Source organism: Neofelis nebulosa, chromosome X (assembly GCF_028018385.1).
Source record: "Neofelis nebulosa isolate mNeoNeb1 chromosome X, mNeoNeb1.pri, whole genome shotgun sequence".
Lineage (NCBI taxonomy): Eukaryota > Metazoa > Chordata > Mammalia > Carnivora > Felidae > Neofelis > Neofelis nebulosa.
In genome coordinates, this window is record NC_080800.1 from 125730148 (window position 1) to 125749644 (window position 19497).

The 19497-nt window shown below is 43.1% G+C and overlaps 1 protein-coding gene across 22 annotated transcripts in view; it reads left to right on the top strand.

Annotated features, from left to right (window-relative positions):
* Positions 1–19497, top strand: part of ZNF185 (zinc finger protein 185 with LIM domain) — a 70694-nt gene that overhangs the window by 36307 nt on the left and 14890 nt on the right. For 15 of the 22 annotated variants that reach the window (XM_058713939.1, XM_058713948.1, XM_058713928.1 and 12 more), the window contains one exon: positions 4444–4659. The exons of 1 other annotated variant lie outside the window; for it this stretch is intronic. In XM_058713939.1, the coding sequence (XP_058569922.1) occupies positions 4444–4659 (216 nt within the window). The remainder of the gene's footprint in view (positions 1–4443; positions 4660–19497) is intronic. 6 more of the 22 variants (XM_058713930.1, XM_058713932.1, XM_058713931.1 and 3 more) reach the window with 1 other exon arrangement.

Consider the following 19497-nt stretch of genomic DNA (forward strand, 5'->3'; position numbering starts at 1 on the left):
CTCTGAAAGAAATACCCAGGGGGCTAAGATAGAGTGGTGGCAGTGAGGAGGGCTAATACATGGGGCAACTCAGGCAAGCTCCCATAAGGAGAAGGAACCAATTCTAGAAAAGAGAAAAGAGCTGCAGACCTAAAAACACTGCTGTGGGAACACACCAGCATGTTCCAAAGCACAGAGTGGCTGGAGCCTAACCAGTGACAGGGATGATAGATGGAGTAGGGCTTTGGTAAGCTATGAGGTATGAGGTTCTATTTTGTGACTTTTTGGTTTCTGACTGCACTGACAGTTAACAGAGTGAAAACAGTAACTGACACCTATAGTGTGCTCTGCTGGATGCTTTACAATCTTTCAAGCAACTCTGTGAAATGAATAAGATGGGGAAACTGGGGCACAGAAAGGTTAAGTGACTTGCTCAAGGGCTTACAAGTGGTAAAACTGAGTCCCAACACAAGAGCCTCTAAAAAAAAAAAAAAAAAAACACCTTCAGGAAAAACTTTAAAAAGCTAGTTTAAGAAGTCTGTTGTTTGGAACCTATTCTTAAGATCCAGAACCAGTAACTCTCAGCTGGTTAAGGTGTAAAGCACTCTGCCTGCATGATCTCATCTAATATTCCCTGAACTGGGACAGGATCTAGCTTCTTATGCAATAGAGCAGTGGAGAAAACTCAGGCTGCACTTGAGAATCAACAGGAAAATATTTTAAAAACAAAAAAAGCTTCCTGAGCCCTATGCAGAGACTTAGATTTAATTGTTGTGAGGTGGCTTACACCATCACTGTCTTTTTTAAAACTCCCAGTTTATTTTCATGTGCAGTCTAGCTTGAAAATCCTTGTTCTAGGGTAGTGGTTCTGAACCAGGGGCAGCTTCCCCACCTCCTGAACCCCTAGGGATCACTTGGCAATGGCTGCTGACACTATTGTCACAATGGGGAGGAGGTTGCTACTGGCAAATAATGGGTGGAGACCAAGGATGCTACTCAATGACCTACAATACACAGACCAGCATCCACCATAGAGTAATCCAGTTAAAATGTCAATAATGACGAGGTTGACAAGCCTTGCTCTAGAGCCTTCACGATGTCTGTGGAAAGCCACCAGATGCTGGATTGGAAAGAAAAATGGTTGAGATCCCAGCACTCCTCCAGGAGTCTGAGCAGCCGGGACACAAGTCCGGTTTCGCGCGTGCCCTCCTGATTGGCGCGTCCCTGTGCCCGTGCTCCTAGTGGGGTGCGACATCATCTTCTGTGTGCCTGCGCGCTGGAGCGAGAGCGCTGAAGCTAGTGTGCGCCTGCGCGCACCGCCATTTCCTTGCAACTGGAAGTTTGAGTCGCAGCGCCCATCGGGAAATGCGACAGTTCACCGAGCGAAATGGCTCCCCTGGGGGAGAACGGCCTCAGTGTAGCTTTTCTTGCTGCCATGCTGGTTCCGGCCGCTAGATGGTGCGCGAGGATCACAAATGGGCTAGGCCTGCCGTCTGGGAGGCTCCCTGGGCTCTCGCTGCCCTTGCTCTGCTGGCCCGGTGGGCTCTGGTGGTGCCATTGTCCTTGGGGTTGAAGCAGCCCCTCTGACCACGTATGGACGGACCATCGCCACAGTCCAGGCGGAGGCGAGAAAGAGGGAGAGAGCTGGATGCCCGTAAGGAGCTGAACGGGGCTCCTGTGGTCCCCGCCTGTTTGGCAGGGTGCCCCGGCCTCTCGGTCCGGCCGCTGGCCACTGATCTTCAGAGCTGCCCAGGGGCAGGGGCTGTGGACGTACGGGGAGGGCAGCGGATCCTCCACCCATGAGGGAACCTCCTGGGCAGATCTGCCTGGGCAGGGCTCTGGGGCTCTGTGAAGAGGCAGCTTAATTCCCAAGAGTTGGGCGAGGAAGGGTGATGGGGGCAGGGGGCAAGGCGATCCTGCGGAGTAGTCAAACTGTTCCAAAGTTGATGAACTCTTCCCTAGTCTAACTTGGTCTTGCTTCATCACATGTACAGGAAGAGTTGGTATAGTATGGTAATCAGGAGCATGTATTCCTGTGCATGGTCTTATGCTTAAGCTCTGTAACTTACTCGCTATTTGACCTTGGGTATCATTTTCATCTCTTCTAACCGAGTCCAAGCCCATTTTGCTCACTGCAAGACAAGCCAGTAAGTGGAAAGGCAAGACACTGGGGTAAGGAAAGCGACTTTATCCAGACAGACAGCAAACCAAGGAGATGGTGGACTGTTGTCCTAAGGAGCTATCTCCCCTTGGCATGAAATTTGAGCTTTATAAAAGAAGCAAAAGAAACTTAGCAAAAGGAGGAATCAGGAGGGAGTGGAGTTAAAACATGACTGACATCTGTAGACATCCCAGGAAGGTTGTGTAATTTCTCTGTCCTTGGCCAGTTTATCTTTGTTTACAGGAATTTGGTCATGTTGTTCCTGTAAATCTTAAACATAGTATAGTCATTTCTGTGCATACTTCATTATCCCCTTGGGTGAGGTAAGTTTTGGGTAAAGAGTGGTTTTTGCAAATCTTAGCTGTAGCATGCCTACATGCAGGGCTAAGCAGAAGTTTCTAAGCTATAGGTCACAGTAGCAAGGGAAATAGAAGCAATATGGAGTCAGACATGCTAAGTTTCTTCCTCTTACACTCTGTGTTTGTATTTCCTTACTGTAGAATAGTGGTAATAATAGTTCCTATCACACAGTGTTGTTCTGAGGGTCAAGTGAGTTTGTCAAAAGCATGTAGAACATTTCCTGGCACAAAGTACTATGTCAAACTCTCCTTTTATAAAAGACTTCAAGCTAAATAAAGCAGCCCCAGAGGAATGCCTCCTTCCACCTCAAAAAAACACTGGGAAAACTGGCCTCTGCTTCCTTTTACCAGCTTATTGGCCTGATTTCATTTAATAAGACAGAGTAGTTCATTTCTTCCCCAGCAAACTTTTGTTATTAGACTTTACATCTAAAACATAGGCTGTTTTCCTCTTTGTCATGTTGCAAGTCTCGGATTTTCAGGTTTATGTTCTTTCTGCATGAGAAGCATGTGAACTTTAAGCACATGTATTCACTGTGAAGAACCATTGACAACCAGCAGAGGAGTCTTTTGGGGGTAGTTTCAGAATGGAAGGGATTGTTATCTTCCATGTGGAGAGTCTGATTGTGTCAGGAATTGGCAGTAGCTGTGTTAGGCTACTGGATCTTTGATCTAGTTACAGGCGTATCTCTAAGCACGTGACTTCCAGGCAGTTCATTAGGGGCATGGGAGACCTCTGGGATATTACATTGCTCAGCAAGACTGCCTGTGACTGTTTTAGTAAGATTTACTTTTTATAGGTCAGGTGGATTACAACTCCTATAATCATAGTGGCTTTGCTCTGAGGCCTAGGGCAAAGGAACCTTATTCACCCACTTGCCACTGTGTTGCAGTAGACCCCAAAATTACTCTTTGCAGAAATCTTGACTTGATTCACAAACTTCATAAGGACAATCTCTGTTACTGTAATTCTATAACAGATAGGAGATGGGACAGGACTCTGATTAAGTCCATGGCAAAGCTAGCTCCAGGCTTACAGAGGCAGGAAACAAGCTCTTTGGGCTTCTACGTTTGTTTCTGGCTCAAGCATGTATGTCACAGATAAGGGTGGAGTGGGTGTGTCAGGGTATCTTGCTGACTAAGGGACTGGCACTATCTGAGCAGACCACTTTTGGTATCTGGCTGGGCTGCAGCAGACCATTAGGGTAGAAGCAGCACAGGGAGACACAACATCCACTTGCCTGCAGATCTGCCTGGGCAGCTGGAAGTGGTAATAAGTTTATTGTCTCTGCTGGGATATTTTTGTTCCTCTCACCTGAGGCTTAAGAGTCGCATTGCTTTCAGGGCATACTTTGCAAAAAGTATGGTCCCTGCTCCACTTGAAGCATGAAGGCAGGGAGCATGCCTACTATGGGATTAACTTCTATGAATGAAAGATCCTAGGGCTGGAGGTAGCTGGTAGTGTGATCTTATTGTCCCAGGGGAGCCTCACCAGTGATTGGAGGCAGGCTGCTGACGTTGGGAGAGTTGAGTTTACCCTGACTCAGTGTCCCTGGCCTAGTGGTCATATAACATCTTTGAGGCCTCCAGGCAGCAGCACCATCACACTAGAGGTTAAGGAGGAAGCACCAGGAGAAAGAATGAGACCATTGGAAGCACCTCAGATGGGGATGGAAGGGTGTGCAAGTGTAGGCATGATGTGATTCCAGGGAGGAAGAAAGATCTCCCTTGATGCCTAGACAGCTGAGAATCCGCTTCCTCATTGCTCTATTGAGGGTATGGCAAAATCATCAGAGGCTCATGCTTTCTCTGGTACAAGTGGGGACTGCCTTTGGGCTCCTCTCTTCCCTACCCTCTGGGAGAGGAGCCTGTTATGGCCACAGGAGGTGACATCAGCATGCAGTGGGTGAAGAAGGACTGGTCCCAAAGTCTCATTCCATAAAGGTGTTCACTCTTCCTCAGCACCTTGGCTGATTCTGAAGACAAGAATGTGGCTGCCAAGGTGGGAGAGACCTGGCAGGAGAGACCTGCAGTCCTGAGAGGTGGCCATGGGGACCCAGCTGCACCCTCCCAGCAGTCTGCAGCCCCCAGGACCCCAGAGCAACAGAGCATCTCCAGAAGACCAGAGCAGCTTGTGGAACTGGACAGCCAGGCCAGCAGGTAAGTATTAAACTGTGCTGGGTCCCTGCCTACCTGAGCTGGAGAGTTGTCAGGGGCCATGACCCAAGCGGGACCCACTCTTACCCCATGTTCATGCCAGTGCCTGGCACATCACACACCAAGGTGTTCAAACTCCTGCTCCATGAGTGGGATTGGGATAGTGACTCCCTGGGTGCAAAGCAGTGTTTAGGGGCTTCCTATAGCACAAGTAGTTGGGATAGGGATGGGATAGGAGCTGGTGTATGTATGCAGAGGTAAGAAGCCCTGGCTAATTTCTGACATGTGGACCAGGAAGGAGGTCTCCCAAGATGGGGGTCATAAGTAGGAAGAGGACTATTTGTGTGTGTAAAATGGCACTGTGTGTGTGTGTGTGTGTGTGAGAGAGAGAGAGACAGAGAGAAAGAGAGAGAGAGAGACAGAGAGAGAGAGAGAGAACATTCTTCAGACAACCTCATCCACTCTGCAGCCCCTAGTATAATCTTCACTCAACTCCAGACCTACTGGACATTGTTGTCCAGATTCCCTGTAGGCACTTTACATTCAGCATAACTCAAATGACCTTATCATATCTCTGCACAGCACCTCTCCCCAGCTTCCTTGCTATATCTCAGCTCATTCTTTCCACAGCTTGCAACCATCACCACCCACTCAGTTGACCAATTCTGAAATCTTGGAAAAGCCTTGGCTACCACTTTCCTTCAACTTTACATTTTATAAGGCAATAAGACTTGTGGCCTTATCATTTCTCTCTTGACTGAGCAAATAGTTTCCTAACTGGTCTCCTGCATCATCTTACTTTATAAGGCCTGGCCTGATTCTCCACATGGCAGCTGGAGCGAATCTTCCTACAAGTCATGTCTGATCTGTTCATGATTAATATAGCATTAATGTTATTAATGCCAGTTTTGTTGTTGTTTAATGGATGTGGAATTTCCCTGGTCTCTTGTTTATGCTGCTGGCCTCCCTTCCTCCTCTTTTTCTCTTGGGCAGGAATGGCTAATTGGTTGCCACATTGGGAACAGAAACTGCATGGATCCAACTTGGCCACCAATCCTCCTTGTCTTTGGAAGAAAATGGCTTCATATGTACAGCCAAGAAGGTTCCCCCTGGATTCTTTGCTTTTGTCTACAAGCCCCTGGGGTCAGTTGTCCAGCCAGGCTCTTGGCTGGGTGAGTAAGGCCCTGTGGTTCAAGGATGTAAGGGGTGCCCTCCTTTTTGGCTCTATGTGTAAAGCCATCAGCTTCATCAGTGGACCTTTATCTCCATTTTCTGTTCTTTTGTCTAAAAAGAGGTGTTAATTATTGGCCCCCTAAAACTCTGAGTCCATACAATGAAAAAAGATAAAAATAAGAGCTACAAAGGCAGATTGGGTCAGAATTCTGGCAAATAATATTGAAAGGTCTTGTAGCAGAAGAGGATCTGAAAGGGGATACTGAGAAAGTTTTGGATAAATGGAAGAACTTGGAAAGAGTACTGTCATGGAAACCAAGCTAGGCTGAGCTAACTTTCCAGTATGCTGTGGACCTTTAAATAAGACCACAAGATTTGGTAGAATGGAGTTTATGGCTGCCTTAAATGGAGGGCAGGTCAGGGAGGCAGAAAGGTTTGGTTGACTTATGGCGGATTGAGGAAGAATTTGGAGGTGAGGTGGTGCAGTTGGTGGAGGTATACAACTCTTTCTAAAATGTTGGCCAATGGGGTGCCTGGGTGGCGCAGTCGGTTAAGTGTCTGACTTCAGCCAGGTCACGATCTCGTGGTCCGTGAGTTCGAGCCCCGCGTCAGGCTCTGGGCTGATGGCTCGGAGCCTGGAGCCTGTTTCTAATTCTGTGTCTCCCTCTCTCTCTGCCCCTCCCCCGTTCATTCTCTGTCTCTCTCTGTCCCAAAAATAAATAATAAAAAAAAAACGTTGAAAAAAAAATTTAAAATGTTGGCCAGCAAGTGATGGAAATTTGATGGGTGATTAGATAAATACAGCTACAGGATGATAGGAAATGCTTTCTAGAGTGCATGCCTATGTTCCCAGGGGAGGAAGTACACTGTTGGTAAAGACAGTTTGATATTTGAATAAAGAATGAGCAAACCCAAAGGTTAATGGTCACTGAATTTATGGTGGGCTTAAGGTGGGGTTCTAGAGTCTTGGGAAGGAGGTAGAGGGCTCTGTTTTTGAAACAGGAGGGAAGGATGAGTGCAAATGTAGGTTGGAGGGCAGGGGAAGGAATACACAGAGTAATGTGGGCTCCTTGATTTTTTCTGTGAGTTAATGAGCCACACATTGTAAAATTAAACAATATTTTAATGACTAGCCCATGCCAAGCCATGTCCTAAGCACTGGAGATACTGACCTCAAGGAGGCATGGATAGGTTATAATGGCAGCATAGTAGGAGTATGTGACTTGGCTGGCTGCATGGAACCAGAGAAGGCTTCACAGAGGTGACAGTTGATGTTCCTCTTGAAACACTTTGTAAGGAGGTGAAGGAGGGGCCCAGGAGTAAGGGTAATCTCCTGTGCTGAAGGGTAGATGGCAGTGTTGCATGCTTCGGAGCACCCTGTGGTTTGATACGGCTGTGGTTTATGATGAGAAAGCCGTTGAAAAGTTGACGTTGGGCAGACAAGAGTTAACCTAGCAGGCCTGAGGCTACTCTCTTTAGAAAGGGCTGCTTGTGGGGCGCCTGGGTGGCTCAGTCAGTTGAGCGTTCGACATCGGTTCAGGTCATGATCTCGCGGTCTGTGAGTTCAAGCCCCGTGTCGGGCTCTGTGCTGACAGCTCAGAGCCTGGAGCCTGCTTCGGATTCTGTGTCTCCCTCTCTCTCTCTGCCCTCCCCTGCTCATGCTCGGTCTCTCTCTGTCAAAAATAAATAAACATTAAAAAAATTAAAAAAAAAAAAAAGGGCTGCTTGCAAGATTTGCCCTTGGCTGGCCTCCAGGAACTTGAAGAGGTAAACAGTTCTCTACACTGATATGAAAACTTCCCTAAATGATGAGAGTTAAGGGTGACCACCTGGATCACTTTTACAAACAACGTGCTTTATGCTGAGTGTCTGCTTGCCTCCTGGGAGTTGGGAGTTTTGGTTCGTGCCAGGCAGAAAGTTCCTATGTGACCAGTCTCCAGTAATAATCTTGGGTCGTGAATGAAAATATCACCTTTTTCTTTCACTGATTTTGCTTGGTATCCTTCTATGGTCATAAATCTTAGCCTTGAGGATGACTATATGCTGAGTCTTGGGAGTCCTCCTAGTGAATCATTGACCCTGGTAGTGGTCTTAGGGTCACCAACACACCATATCAATCTAATAAAGGACAAAAGCCTCATGATCACAGACACAAATGCGCAGAGTCTGATCTTTATGCCTTAACAAGGGCTTGGACTTTCTCCAGAGGACAAAGAAGAGTTAGGAAAGTTTTTTTTAATTGTTGTAAAATTCACAAAACATAAAAATTACCATCTTAACCATTTTAAAGTATAAAGGCAGTGGCATTAAGTACATTCATGTTGTTATGCAACCAATTTCCAGAACTCTTTCTGTCTTGCAAAACTAAAACTCTTTCTCTATGAAACAACTCCCATCCCCTTCTCCCCAGCCCCTGGCACCCATCATTCTACTTTCTGTTTTTATAAACTTGACTACTCTAGGTTCCTCATAGAAGTGGAATCATGCAGTATTTGTCCTTTTGTAACTAGCATCTTTCATTTAGCATAATGTCTTCAAGGTTCATCCATGTTGTAGCATATGTCAGAATTTCCTTCCTTTTTAAGGCTGAATAATATTCCATAATATAGACATACTGCATTTTGTTTATGCATTCAAGTGTCAAGAGACACTTGAGCTGCTTCCTCCTTTTGGCAAACTTGAATAATATTGTAATAAACATGGGTGTAGAAGTATTTCTTTGAGATCCTGCTTTCAGTATTTTTGGGTATATACCCAGAAGTGGAATCGCTGGATCATATAGTAATTTTATGTTTAAATTTTTTGAGGAACTGCCATACTATTTTCCACGGTGGCTGTTTTCTACCATTTTACATTCCCACATACAGAGGCAGAAAAGTTTTTTTTTTTAATTTCTTTAAAGTTTCTTTATTTCTGAGAGAGAGAGAGCGAGCGAGAGAGAGAGAGAGAGAATGAGTGGGGGAGGAGCAGAGAGAGGGAGACACAGAATCCAAAGCAGGCTCCAGGCTCCGAGCTGTCAGTACACAGCCTGATGCGGGGCTTGAACTCCCAAACCGCGAGATCATGACCTGAGCCGAAGTCAGACGCTTAACTGACTAAGTCACACAGGCACCCCCAGAGCCAGAAAAGTTTTAAGCAGGGAAGTGAAATGGTCAGAGTTGTGCTTTAGACTTATTTCTATGGTGGCAGTGTGAAGAATGAACTGGACGTGGGAAGAGTGGAGGCAGGGAGAAGAGCTACAAAGAGGTTCAAGTCCACTAAGTAAGAGATGATGGGGCCCCAGCTAGGGTGGTAGCTGTGGATATGAAAATAGAACTCTTAAGTAAGTAAAATGGACCCAGAATTGGGCAGCTGATAAGACTTGGGGGAGCAGTAAGGGAAGGAGAAGTGTTAAGTCAGAAAGTCATCTTTGTGGCTCAAGTGGCAGAGTGGAGTGTGTGACCCCTCTGGCCCAGGTTGTGGGCAGAGTATCTCCAAGCTATTTTCTAAGTGCCTGGAGCCAATTGAGCAAATGCCCAGTCCATGGAGACACCAAGACAAAGCGGCACACTCAAACAGATTGGCAGACAAGGGCACCTGAGGCAAGGCTCTGACTTTCAGACAGAGGCTCTGCCTGGGCCAGCCTGGATGAATTGCCCTGGCAATACTGTTCTGTTTCTAAGGTGGGCAGCAACACCTTGCAACTGTCCTTCCTTTCTTCCTCCTAGTAGTCCAAATCCCCAAGCATGCTGGGTGTGGTTGTGGAAAAGTCTTCTTTCTAGAACCGTCTAGGTCTTCCATTTCCGGTCTTTAGGTCAGGTCACTGGCATGGCATCTCGGTAGACTAGGCTCATCAGTAAAGGTGACATTTGGGGTCTTTGGGCCAGAGGATTAAAGACCACTACTGCTAATAGTCCAAAGTACCAAGCAGACCCTTAGCCCCATTCTGGGTATGCACCAGGAGGAAAGCCAGTCAGTGCAAACCTCCTAATGGACAAGGCTTGACTAGCCTTGGATTCCAGGAAGTACAGAGGGAAGTAGAGTGAGACCTGCAGGGATGTAGGCAATGATAACAGCAGAATTGTGAGGGAGAGTGGACAGAGGATTGGAAAAATCCCTGTGGGTATTTTAGAATGTATGAATTGACCAGGTTAAACTCTTCCAGAGCCCAGACAGAATAGGGATTTGTCATGGGTGGTCCAGATATTATTTCACATGGGGACAGGTGGTGTGACCCATCAGGAGAGGATCAGAGGATGATCAGTGCCAAGGATAAAACCTTAGGCCATGGAAGATTGAGTTCTTCCATCAGTTTAGCAAGCTTTAATTTTTATAGTTCATTAGATCTGTTATCTCAGATGACCGACAATGATAAGAACAATGTAATTGGGGGAAGGAGAAGAACCTGTTGAATTTCTTAGATGACTTAACTGGTGAAATGGATTCCTCAGTCACTTGAAGGAGTCAGAATTCCCCACGTGGGTTTACTTGTTCTCACAAAGGTTTAGCAACAGTAGTGGCAATGACCCTTTTAAAAGGGAAAGTTTCAAGATAGTGAAAGACAGACATATGGTAGTAAGAACATATTTAAGTTACATTTAAAAAATAATTAAAATTATGACTGATAACATTGTGCTGTTTTAATATTTGGCAAGGCAGCACCAAGACAGTGAGGGCACTGACAGATCGCTAGGAATTTTATATAATTTCTGAAATACTTGTATAATTAAAATTTTACCTCTTAAAATTTAACTTAGGAAAGGCTCAGCATTATTATTTTTGGATTTGACACTGCTTCCCATAAAATGTATACAATATTAAATAAATATGAATAGTTTTAGTACTGCTCTTGTTGCAAGGTGAAAGAATAAATAAATCCTTTGGGCCCTCTGGGAAATCCCAGTGTCAGTTTTAGGTGTAAAAGATATTTCAGATTTGATTTGGGGAAGTCAAAATGTCAAATGTTATCAGAAGGTTTGAGGATTTGATAACGATTATGGGATAGTGAGAAATACTACTCGGTTATCTATTAAATCAAAGTGTGAGAAAAAATTAAAGTAAACATAGGAGATAAAATGATTCTAAACACTGTTAGAGCCTTTAAAATGTCTTTTTTAAATGTTTATCTTTGAAGGAGAGAGAGAGACAGAGCGTGAGCTGGGGAGAGGCAGAAAGCAAGAGACACACAGAATCCCAAAGCGGGCTCCAGGCTCTGAGCTGTCAGCACAGAGCCTGACATGGGGTTCGAACTCACGAAATGTGGGATCATGACCTGAGTAAAAGTCGGACACTTAACCAACTGAGCCACCCAGGTACCCAAAGACTATTAGCTCCTTTAAAATTAAGGCCTTTTAAAAATAATTGACATGAGGAATTCGTGAGAAGATGGCGGTGTAGGAGGACGCTGGGCTCACCGCGCGTCCTGCTGATCACTTAGATTCCACCTACACCTGCCAAAATAACCCAGAAAACTGCCAGAGGATGAGCAGAACGGAGTCTCCAGAGCCAAGCGCAGACGAGAGGCCCACGGAAGAGGGGAGGAAGGGCAGCGAGGCGGTGCGCGCTCCACGTACTGGCGGGAGGGAGCCGGGGCGGAGGGGCAGCCTGCCGGCCAAGCAGAGCCCCTGAGTCTGGCTGGCAAGAGCGGAGGGGCCGGACGGACTGTGTTCCAACAGCAAGCGCGACTTAGCGTCTGGGAGGTCATAAGTTAACAGCTCTGCTCGGAAAGCGGGAAGGCTGGAAGACAAAGGGAGGGAGAGTTGCTGAGCCCCCAGACGACAGAGCTCAGCTTGGCGGGGAACAAAGGCACTCACCAGCGCCATCTCCCTCGCCCATCCCCCAGCCAAAATCCCAAAGGGAACCAGTTCCCACCAGGGAACTTGCTCGCTCCGCGCAAACACCCAACTCTGTGCTTCTGCGGAGCCAAACCTCCGGCAGCGGATCTGACTCCCTCCCGCTGCCACAGGGCCCCTCCTGAAGTGGATCACCTAAGGAGAAGCGGGCTAAGCCTGCCCCTCCTGCCCCCGTGCACCTTGCCTACCCACCCCAGCTAATACGCCAGATCCCCAGCACCACAAGCCTGGCAGTGTGCAAGTAGCCCAGACAGGCCACACCACCCCACAGTGAATCCCGCCCTTAGGAGAGGGGAAGAGAAGGCACACACCAGTCTGACTGTGGCCCCAGCGGTGGGCTGGGGGCAGACATCAGGTCGGACTGCGGCCCCGCCCACCAACTCCAGTTATACACCACAGCACGGGGGAAGTGCCCTGCGGGTCCTCACCACCCCAGGGACTATCCAAAATGACCAAAAGGAAGAATTCCCCTCAGAAGAATCTCCAGGAAATAACAACAGCTAATGAACTGATCAAAAAGGATTTAAATAATATAACAGAAAGTGAATTTAGAATAATAGTCATAAAATTAATCGCTGGGCTTGAAAACAGTATACAGGACAGCAGAGAATCTCTTGCCACAGAGATCAAGGGACTAAGGAACAGTCACGAGGAGCTGAAAAGCGCTTTAAACGAAATGCAAAACAAAATGGAAAACGACGACAGCTCGGATTGAAGAGGCAGAGGAGAGAATAGGTGAACTAGAAGATAAAATTATGGAAAAAGAGAAAGCTGAGAAAAAGATAAAAAAATCCAGGAGTATGAGGGGAAAATTAGAGAACTAAGTGATACACTAAAAAGAAATAATATACACATCATTCGTATCCCAGAGGAGGAAGAGAGAGGGAAAGGTGCTGAAGGTGTACTTGAAGAAATAATAGCTGAGAACTTCCCTGAACTGGGGAAGGAAAAAGGCTTTGAAATCCAAGAGGCACAGAGAACACCCTTCAGACGTAACTTGAATCGATCATCTGCACGACATATCATAGTGAAACTGGCAAAATACAAGGATAAAGAGAAAATTCTGAAAGCAGCAAGGGATAAACGTGCCCTAACATATAAAGGGAAACCTATAAGACTCGTGACTCACATCTCTTTTGAAACTTGGCAGGCCAGAAAGGATTGGCACGAGATCTTCAATGTGTTGAACAGAAAAAATATGCAGCCGAGAATCCTTTATCCAGCAAGTCTGTCATTTAGAATAGAAGGAGAGATAAAGGTCTTCCCAAACAAACAAAAACTGAAGGAATTTGTCACCACTAAACCTGCCCTACAAGAGATCCTAAGGGGGATCCTGTGAGACAAAGTACCAGAGACATTGCTACAAGCATAAAACATACAGATATCACAATGACTCTAAACCCGTATCTTTCTATAATAACACTGAATGTAAATGGATTAAATGTGCCAACCAAAAGACATAGGGTATCAGAATGGATAAAAAAACAAGACCCATCTATTTGCTGTCTACAAAAGACTCATTTTAGACCTGAGGACACCTTCAGATTGAGAGTGACAGGATGGAGAACTATTTATCATGCTACTGGAAGCCAAAAGAAAGCTGGAGTAGCCATACTTATATCAGACAAACTAGACTTTAAATTAAAGGCTGTAACAAGAGATGAATAAGGGCATTATATAATAATTACAGGGTCTATCCATCAGGAATAGCTAACAATTATAAATGCCTATGCGCCGAATACCGGAGCCCCCAAATATATAAAACAATTACTCACAAACATAAGCAACCTTATTGATAAGAATGTGGTAATTGCAGGGGACTTTAACACTCCACTTACAGAAATGGATAGATCATCTAGACACACGGTCAATAAAGAAACAAGGGCCCTGGATGATACATTGGATCAGATGGACTTGACAGATATATTTAGATCTCTGCATCCCAAAACAACAGAATATACTTTCTTCTCGAATGCACATGGAACATTCTCCAAGATAGATCATATACTGGGTCACAAAACAGCCCTTCATAAATATAAAAGAATTGAAATTACGCCATGCATACTTTCAGACCACAATGCTATGAAGCTTGAAATCAACCACAGGAAAAAGTCTGGAAAACCTCCAAAAGAATGGAGGTTAAAGAACACCCTACTAAAGAATGAGTGGGTCAACCAGGCAATTAGAGAAGAAATTTAAAAATATATGGAAACAAACGAAAATGAAAATACAACAATCCAAACGCTTTGGGATGCAGCAAAGGCAGTCCTGAGAGGAAAATACATTGCAATCCAGGCCTATCTCAAGAAACAAGAAAAATCCCAAATACAAAATCTAACAGCACACCTAAAGGAAATAGAAGCAGAACAGCAAAGACAGCCTAAACGCAGCAGAAGAAAAGAAATAATAAAGATCAGAGCAGAAATAAACAATATAGAATCTAAAAAAACTGTAGAGCAGATCAACGAAACCAAGAGTTGGTTTTTTGAAAAAATAAAATTGACAAACCTCTAGCCAGGCTTCTCAAAAAGAAAAGGGAGAGGACCCAAATAGATAAAATCATGAATGAAAATGGAATTATTACAACCAATCCCTCAGAGATAGAAACAATTATCAGGGAATACTATGAAAAATTATATGCCAACAAATTGGACAACCTGGAAGAAATGGACAAATTCCTAAACACCCACACACTTACAAAACTCAATCAGGAGGAAAGAGAAAGCTTGAAGAGACCCATAACCAGCGAAGAAATTGAATCGGTTATCAAAAATCTCCCAACAAATAAGAGTCCAGAACCAGATGGCTTCCCAGGGGAGTTCTACCAGACGTTTAAAGCAGAGATAATACCTATCCTTCTCAAGCTATTCCAAGAAATAGAGAGGGAAGGAAAACTTCCAGACTCATTCTATGAAGCCAGTATTACTTTGATTCCTAAACCAGACAGAGACCCAGTAAAAAAAGAGAACTACAGGCCAATATCCCTGATGAATATGGATGCAAAAATTCTCAATAAGATACTAGCAAATCGAATTCAACAGCATATAAAAAGAATTATTCACTATGATCAAGTGGGATTCATTCCTGGGATGCAGGGCTGGTTCAACATTCGCAAATCGATCAATGTGATACATCACATCAATAAAAGAAAAGATAAGAACCATATGATCCTGTCAATTGATGCATAAAAGGCCTTTGACAAAATTCAGCATCCTTTCTTAATAAAAACCCTTGAGAAAGTCGGGATAGAAGGAACATACTTAAACATCATAAAAACCATTTATGAAAAGCCCACAGCTAATATCATCCTCAATGGGGAAAAACAGAGCTTTTTCCCTGAGATCAGGAACACGACAGGGATGCCCACTCTCACCGCTGTTGTTTAACATAGTGTTGGAAGTTCTAGCATCAGCAATCAGACAACAAAAGGAAATCAAAGGCATCAAAATTGGCAAAGATGAAGTCAACCTTTCGCTTTTTGCAGATGACATGATACTATACATGGAAAATCCAATAGACTCCACCAAAAGTCTGCTAGAACTGATACATGAATTCAGCAAAGTTGCAGGATATAAAATCAATGTACAGAAATCAGCTGCATTCTTATACACTAACAATGAAGCAACAGAAAGACAAATAAAGAAACTGATCCCATTCACAATTGCACCAAGAAGCATACAATACCTAGGAATAAACCTAACCGAAGATGTAACAGATCTGTATGCTGAAAACTATAGAAAGCTTATGAAGGTAATTGAAGAAGATATAAAGAAATGGAAAGACATTCCTGCTCATGGATTGGAAGAATAAATATTATCAAAATGTCAATACTACCCAAAGCTATCTACACATTCAATGCAATCCCAATCAAAATTGCACCAGCATTCTTCTCGAAACTAGAACAAGCAATCCTAAAATTCATATGGAACCACAAAAGGCCCCGAATAGCCAAAGTAATTTTGAAGAAGAAGACCAAAGCAGGAGGCATCACAATCCCAGACTTTAGCCTCTACTACAAAGCTGTAATCAAGACAGCAAGGTATTGACATAAAAACAGACACATGGACCAATGGAATAGAATAGAAACCCCAGAACTAGACCCACAAAAGTATGTCCAATTCATCTTTGACAAAGCAGGAAAGAATATCCAATGGAAAAAAGACAGTCTCTTTAACAAATGGTGCTGGGAGAACTGGACAGCAACATGCAGAAGGTTGAAACTAGACCACTTTCTCACACCACTCACAAAAATAAACTCAAAATGGATAAAGGACCTGAATGTGAGACAGGAAACCATCAAAACCCTAGAGGAAAAAGCAGGAAAAGACCTCTCTGACCTCAGCCGTAGCAATCTCTTACTCGACACATCCCAAAAGGCAAGGGAATTAAAAGCAAAAATGAATTACTGGGACCTTATGAAGATAAAAAGCTTCTGCACAGCAAAGGAAACAACCAACGAAACTAAAAGGCAACCAACAGAATGGGAAAAGATATTTGCAAATGACATATCGGACAAAGGGCTAGTATCCAAAATGTATAAAGAGCTCACCAAACTCCACACCTGAAAAACAAATAACCCAGTGAAGAAATGGGCAGAAAACATGAATAGACACTTCTCTAAAGAAGACATCCGGATGGCCAACAGGCACATGAAAAGATGCTCAACGTCGCTCCTTATCAGGGAAATACAAATCTAAACCACACTCAGATATCACCTCACGCCAGAGTGGCCAAAATGAACAAATCAGGAGACTATAGACGCTGGAGAGGATGTGGAGAAACGGGAACCCTCTTGCACTGTTGGTGGGAATGCAAATTGGTGCAGCCACTCTGGAAAACAGTGTGAAGGTTCCTCAGAAAATTAAAAATAGACCTACCCTATGACCCAGCAATAGCACTGCTAGGAATTTATCCAAGGGATACAGGAGTACTGATGCATAGGGGCACTTGGACCCCAATGTTTATAGCAGCACTCTCAACAATAGCCAAATTATGGAAAGAGCCTAAGTGTCCATCAACTGATGAATGGATAAAGAAATTGTGGTTTATATACACAATGGAGTACTACATGGCAATGAGAAAGAACGAAATATGGCCCTTTGTAGCAACGTGGATGGAACTGGAGAGTGTGATGCTAAGTGAAATAAGCCATACAGAGAAAGACAGATACCATATGTTTTCACTCTTATGTGGATCCTGAGAAACTTAACAGAAACCCATGGGAGAGGGGAAGGAAAAAAAAAAAGAGGTTAGAGTGGAAGAGAGCCAAATCATAAGAGATTCTTAAAAACTGAGAACAGAGGGTTGATGGGGGGTGGGAGGGAGGGGAGGGTGGGTGATAGGTATTGAGGAGGGCACCTTTTAGGATGAGCACTGGGTGTTGTATGGAAACCAATTTGACAATAAATTTCATATATTGAAAAAAAAATAATTGACATGATAACGTCAACATAAAGAATAGGATATTAGTTTGATAAGACATAAAAACTTTTCCTTTTAGATAGTGTTCACCTTAAAAATAAAAAGGCAGTTATTTTACCAGCAAAATGGGTTTATTCAGGAATAGCAGAGAATTGCAATTCAGGACACACAAGCTACAGTAAAAGCAAGTCCAAGAGCAAAGAAGAGGAACACTCTATTACAGAAAAAGGAGAAACATTGGGAGGGCTTGTTATAAACAAAAAGTCCATTGGAGTGAACTGGGACTTTGAAGTGTAGCGGCTTTTCCTTGGCTGAGTTGTTACAGTCTCTCATGAGCTGGGCTATTGCTGGGCAAGGAGAAAATCTTCCTCCTGCTGGAATAGTAAAATTTAGGCTTCTTCCTGTTAGTTTTGCAAAGGACACCAAGGAGTGGTAGGGCATGAGAGCTCCCACTTCTGGCCTCCTGACTCCATTTTAGTGAGGTTTTCCTTTATTCATTTTCACAATAGAGTACTGAGGAAAAAAGAACTATCATTAACCTTTTATTAAGAGCACGCCAGTGAGCCAAGAAACTCTTACTATTTTAACAGAGAGAAAGCCAAATTTTAGTTTTTTATCGGTACAATACTTGATACCAGAGCTCTTTTTGAAAATACTATAAATAATCTCGGGGCGCCTGGGTGGCTCAGTCAGTTAACCGTCCGACTTCGGCTCAAGTCATGATCTCGCGGTCCTTGAGTTCAAGCCCCGCATCGGGCTCTGTGCTGAACACTCAGAGCCTGGAGCCTGTTTCAGATTCTGTGTCTCCCTCTCTCTCTGACCCTCCCCCGTTCATGCTCTGTCTCTCTCTCTCTCAAAAATAAATAAACGTTAAGAAAAAATTTAAAAAAAAAGAAAATACTATAAATAATCTCACTAAATTTTAGTAAATTTTGAACATGGCAAATAAAATTTCTTTTCTGTAAACATTTTATAGTTTTAAAACTATCTACTTACACTTCATCTTACAAAATTTTTGGAACCACTATTTTAATTTAGGACAAACTTATTCTTTTTCCTTAACAAAAACATATTTTCATACCTTGCATACAAAGTTGTTCTCCTTTGCCTTATTACTTTTAGTAGTCTCATTTATACATATTGATTATAATTTTAAACTGTTAGTAACTTTTATTTTACAGAGAAAAATAGATGTAGATCATTTTGAATTATCTGTCATATACCAGCATTTTGCAGTAGACTAGTAAAGCTTATGAATATATATCTCATAAAACTTTATAGTTATATACTTTTTTATAGTATAATTTTTCAATGTGCACAAATGAACACATTTATTAACAAATGTATGTACAACCTCTCTGTACTATAAAAAATAAGAAGCAAAAAGTATATAAACTTAAACTTAGGCTTAGTAACTAATATTTCAGTATTTTATCTTAGAAATGATCTAGGTACTTAGTAAATATCTGTTAATTTAATTTAGCATCAATCTAAGGTTTTAAATTTCCAAAAAGATCTTGGAAACTGTCTTTAAGCTGACATGTTATAAAACATAATTACTGCTGAAATAGAGTTTGTCAGAATAATGCCTCAGTTTGATTAAAAGCAAATTTATATTTTTATAATCTATACATAGATTATATATATAAAATGTAAAATAATATATTTTATAATATAATACTATATTATATCTAGTAGATGTAATACTAGCTTCTGTGGCTAGTTAAACCATTTAAGTTTATGAAGATTATACTCAAGTATAATAAAAATACGTGTGGGGCGTTTGGGTGGCTCAGTCGGTTAAACATCTGACTCCTGCTCAGGTCACCGTCTCACAGTTCATGGTTTTGAGCCCCGCATCAGGCTGTGCTGACAGTTCAGAGCCTGGAGCCTGCTTCTGATTCTGTGTCTCCCTTTCTCTCTGCCCCATCTCCCATTCATGCACCTGCACTCTCTGAAAAAAATAAATAGTAAAAAATTAAAATATGTGCTTCTATTATATGTAAGGTTGATAACTCACAAGACAGCTGTTTTCATTAAATTAGGAATATTAAACTAGTCTTGTTTGCCAAAGATTTAGCTAAGTTTTTGAACTAGAATTTTTAAAATATTTGGGTTTTTGTTTTCTTTTTTAAGTTTTTATTTAAAACCTAGTGAGTTAACATATATGGCAAAATTGGTCTCAGGTGTAGAATTTAGTGATTCATCACTTACATATAACACACAGTGATCATCACAAGTGCCCTCCTTGATACTTGTCACCCTTTTAGCCCATCACCCACCCACAGTGCTCTATCAACCCACAGTTTGTTCTCTAAAATTAAGAATCTCTTATGGTTTTCTCCTCTCTCTCTCTTTTTATCTTCACCTATCTTCATCTCTTTTGTTTCTTAAATTCCACATATGAGTGAAATCA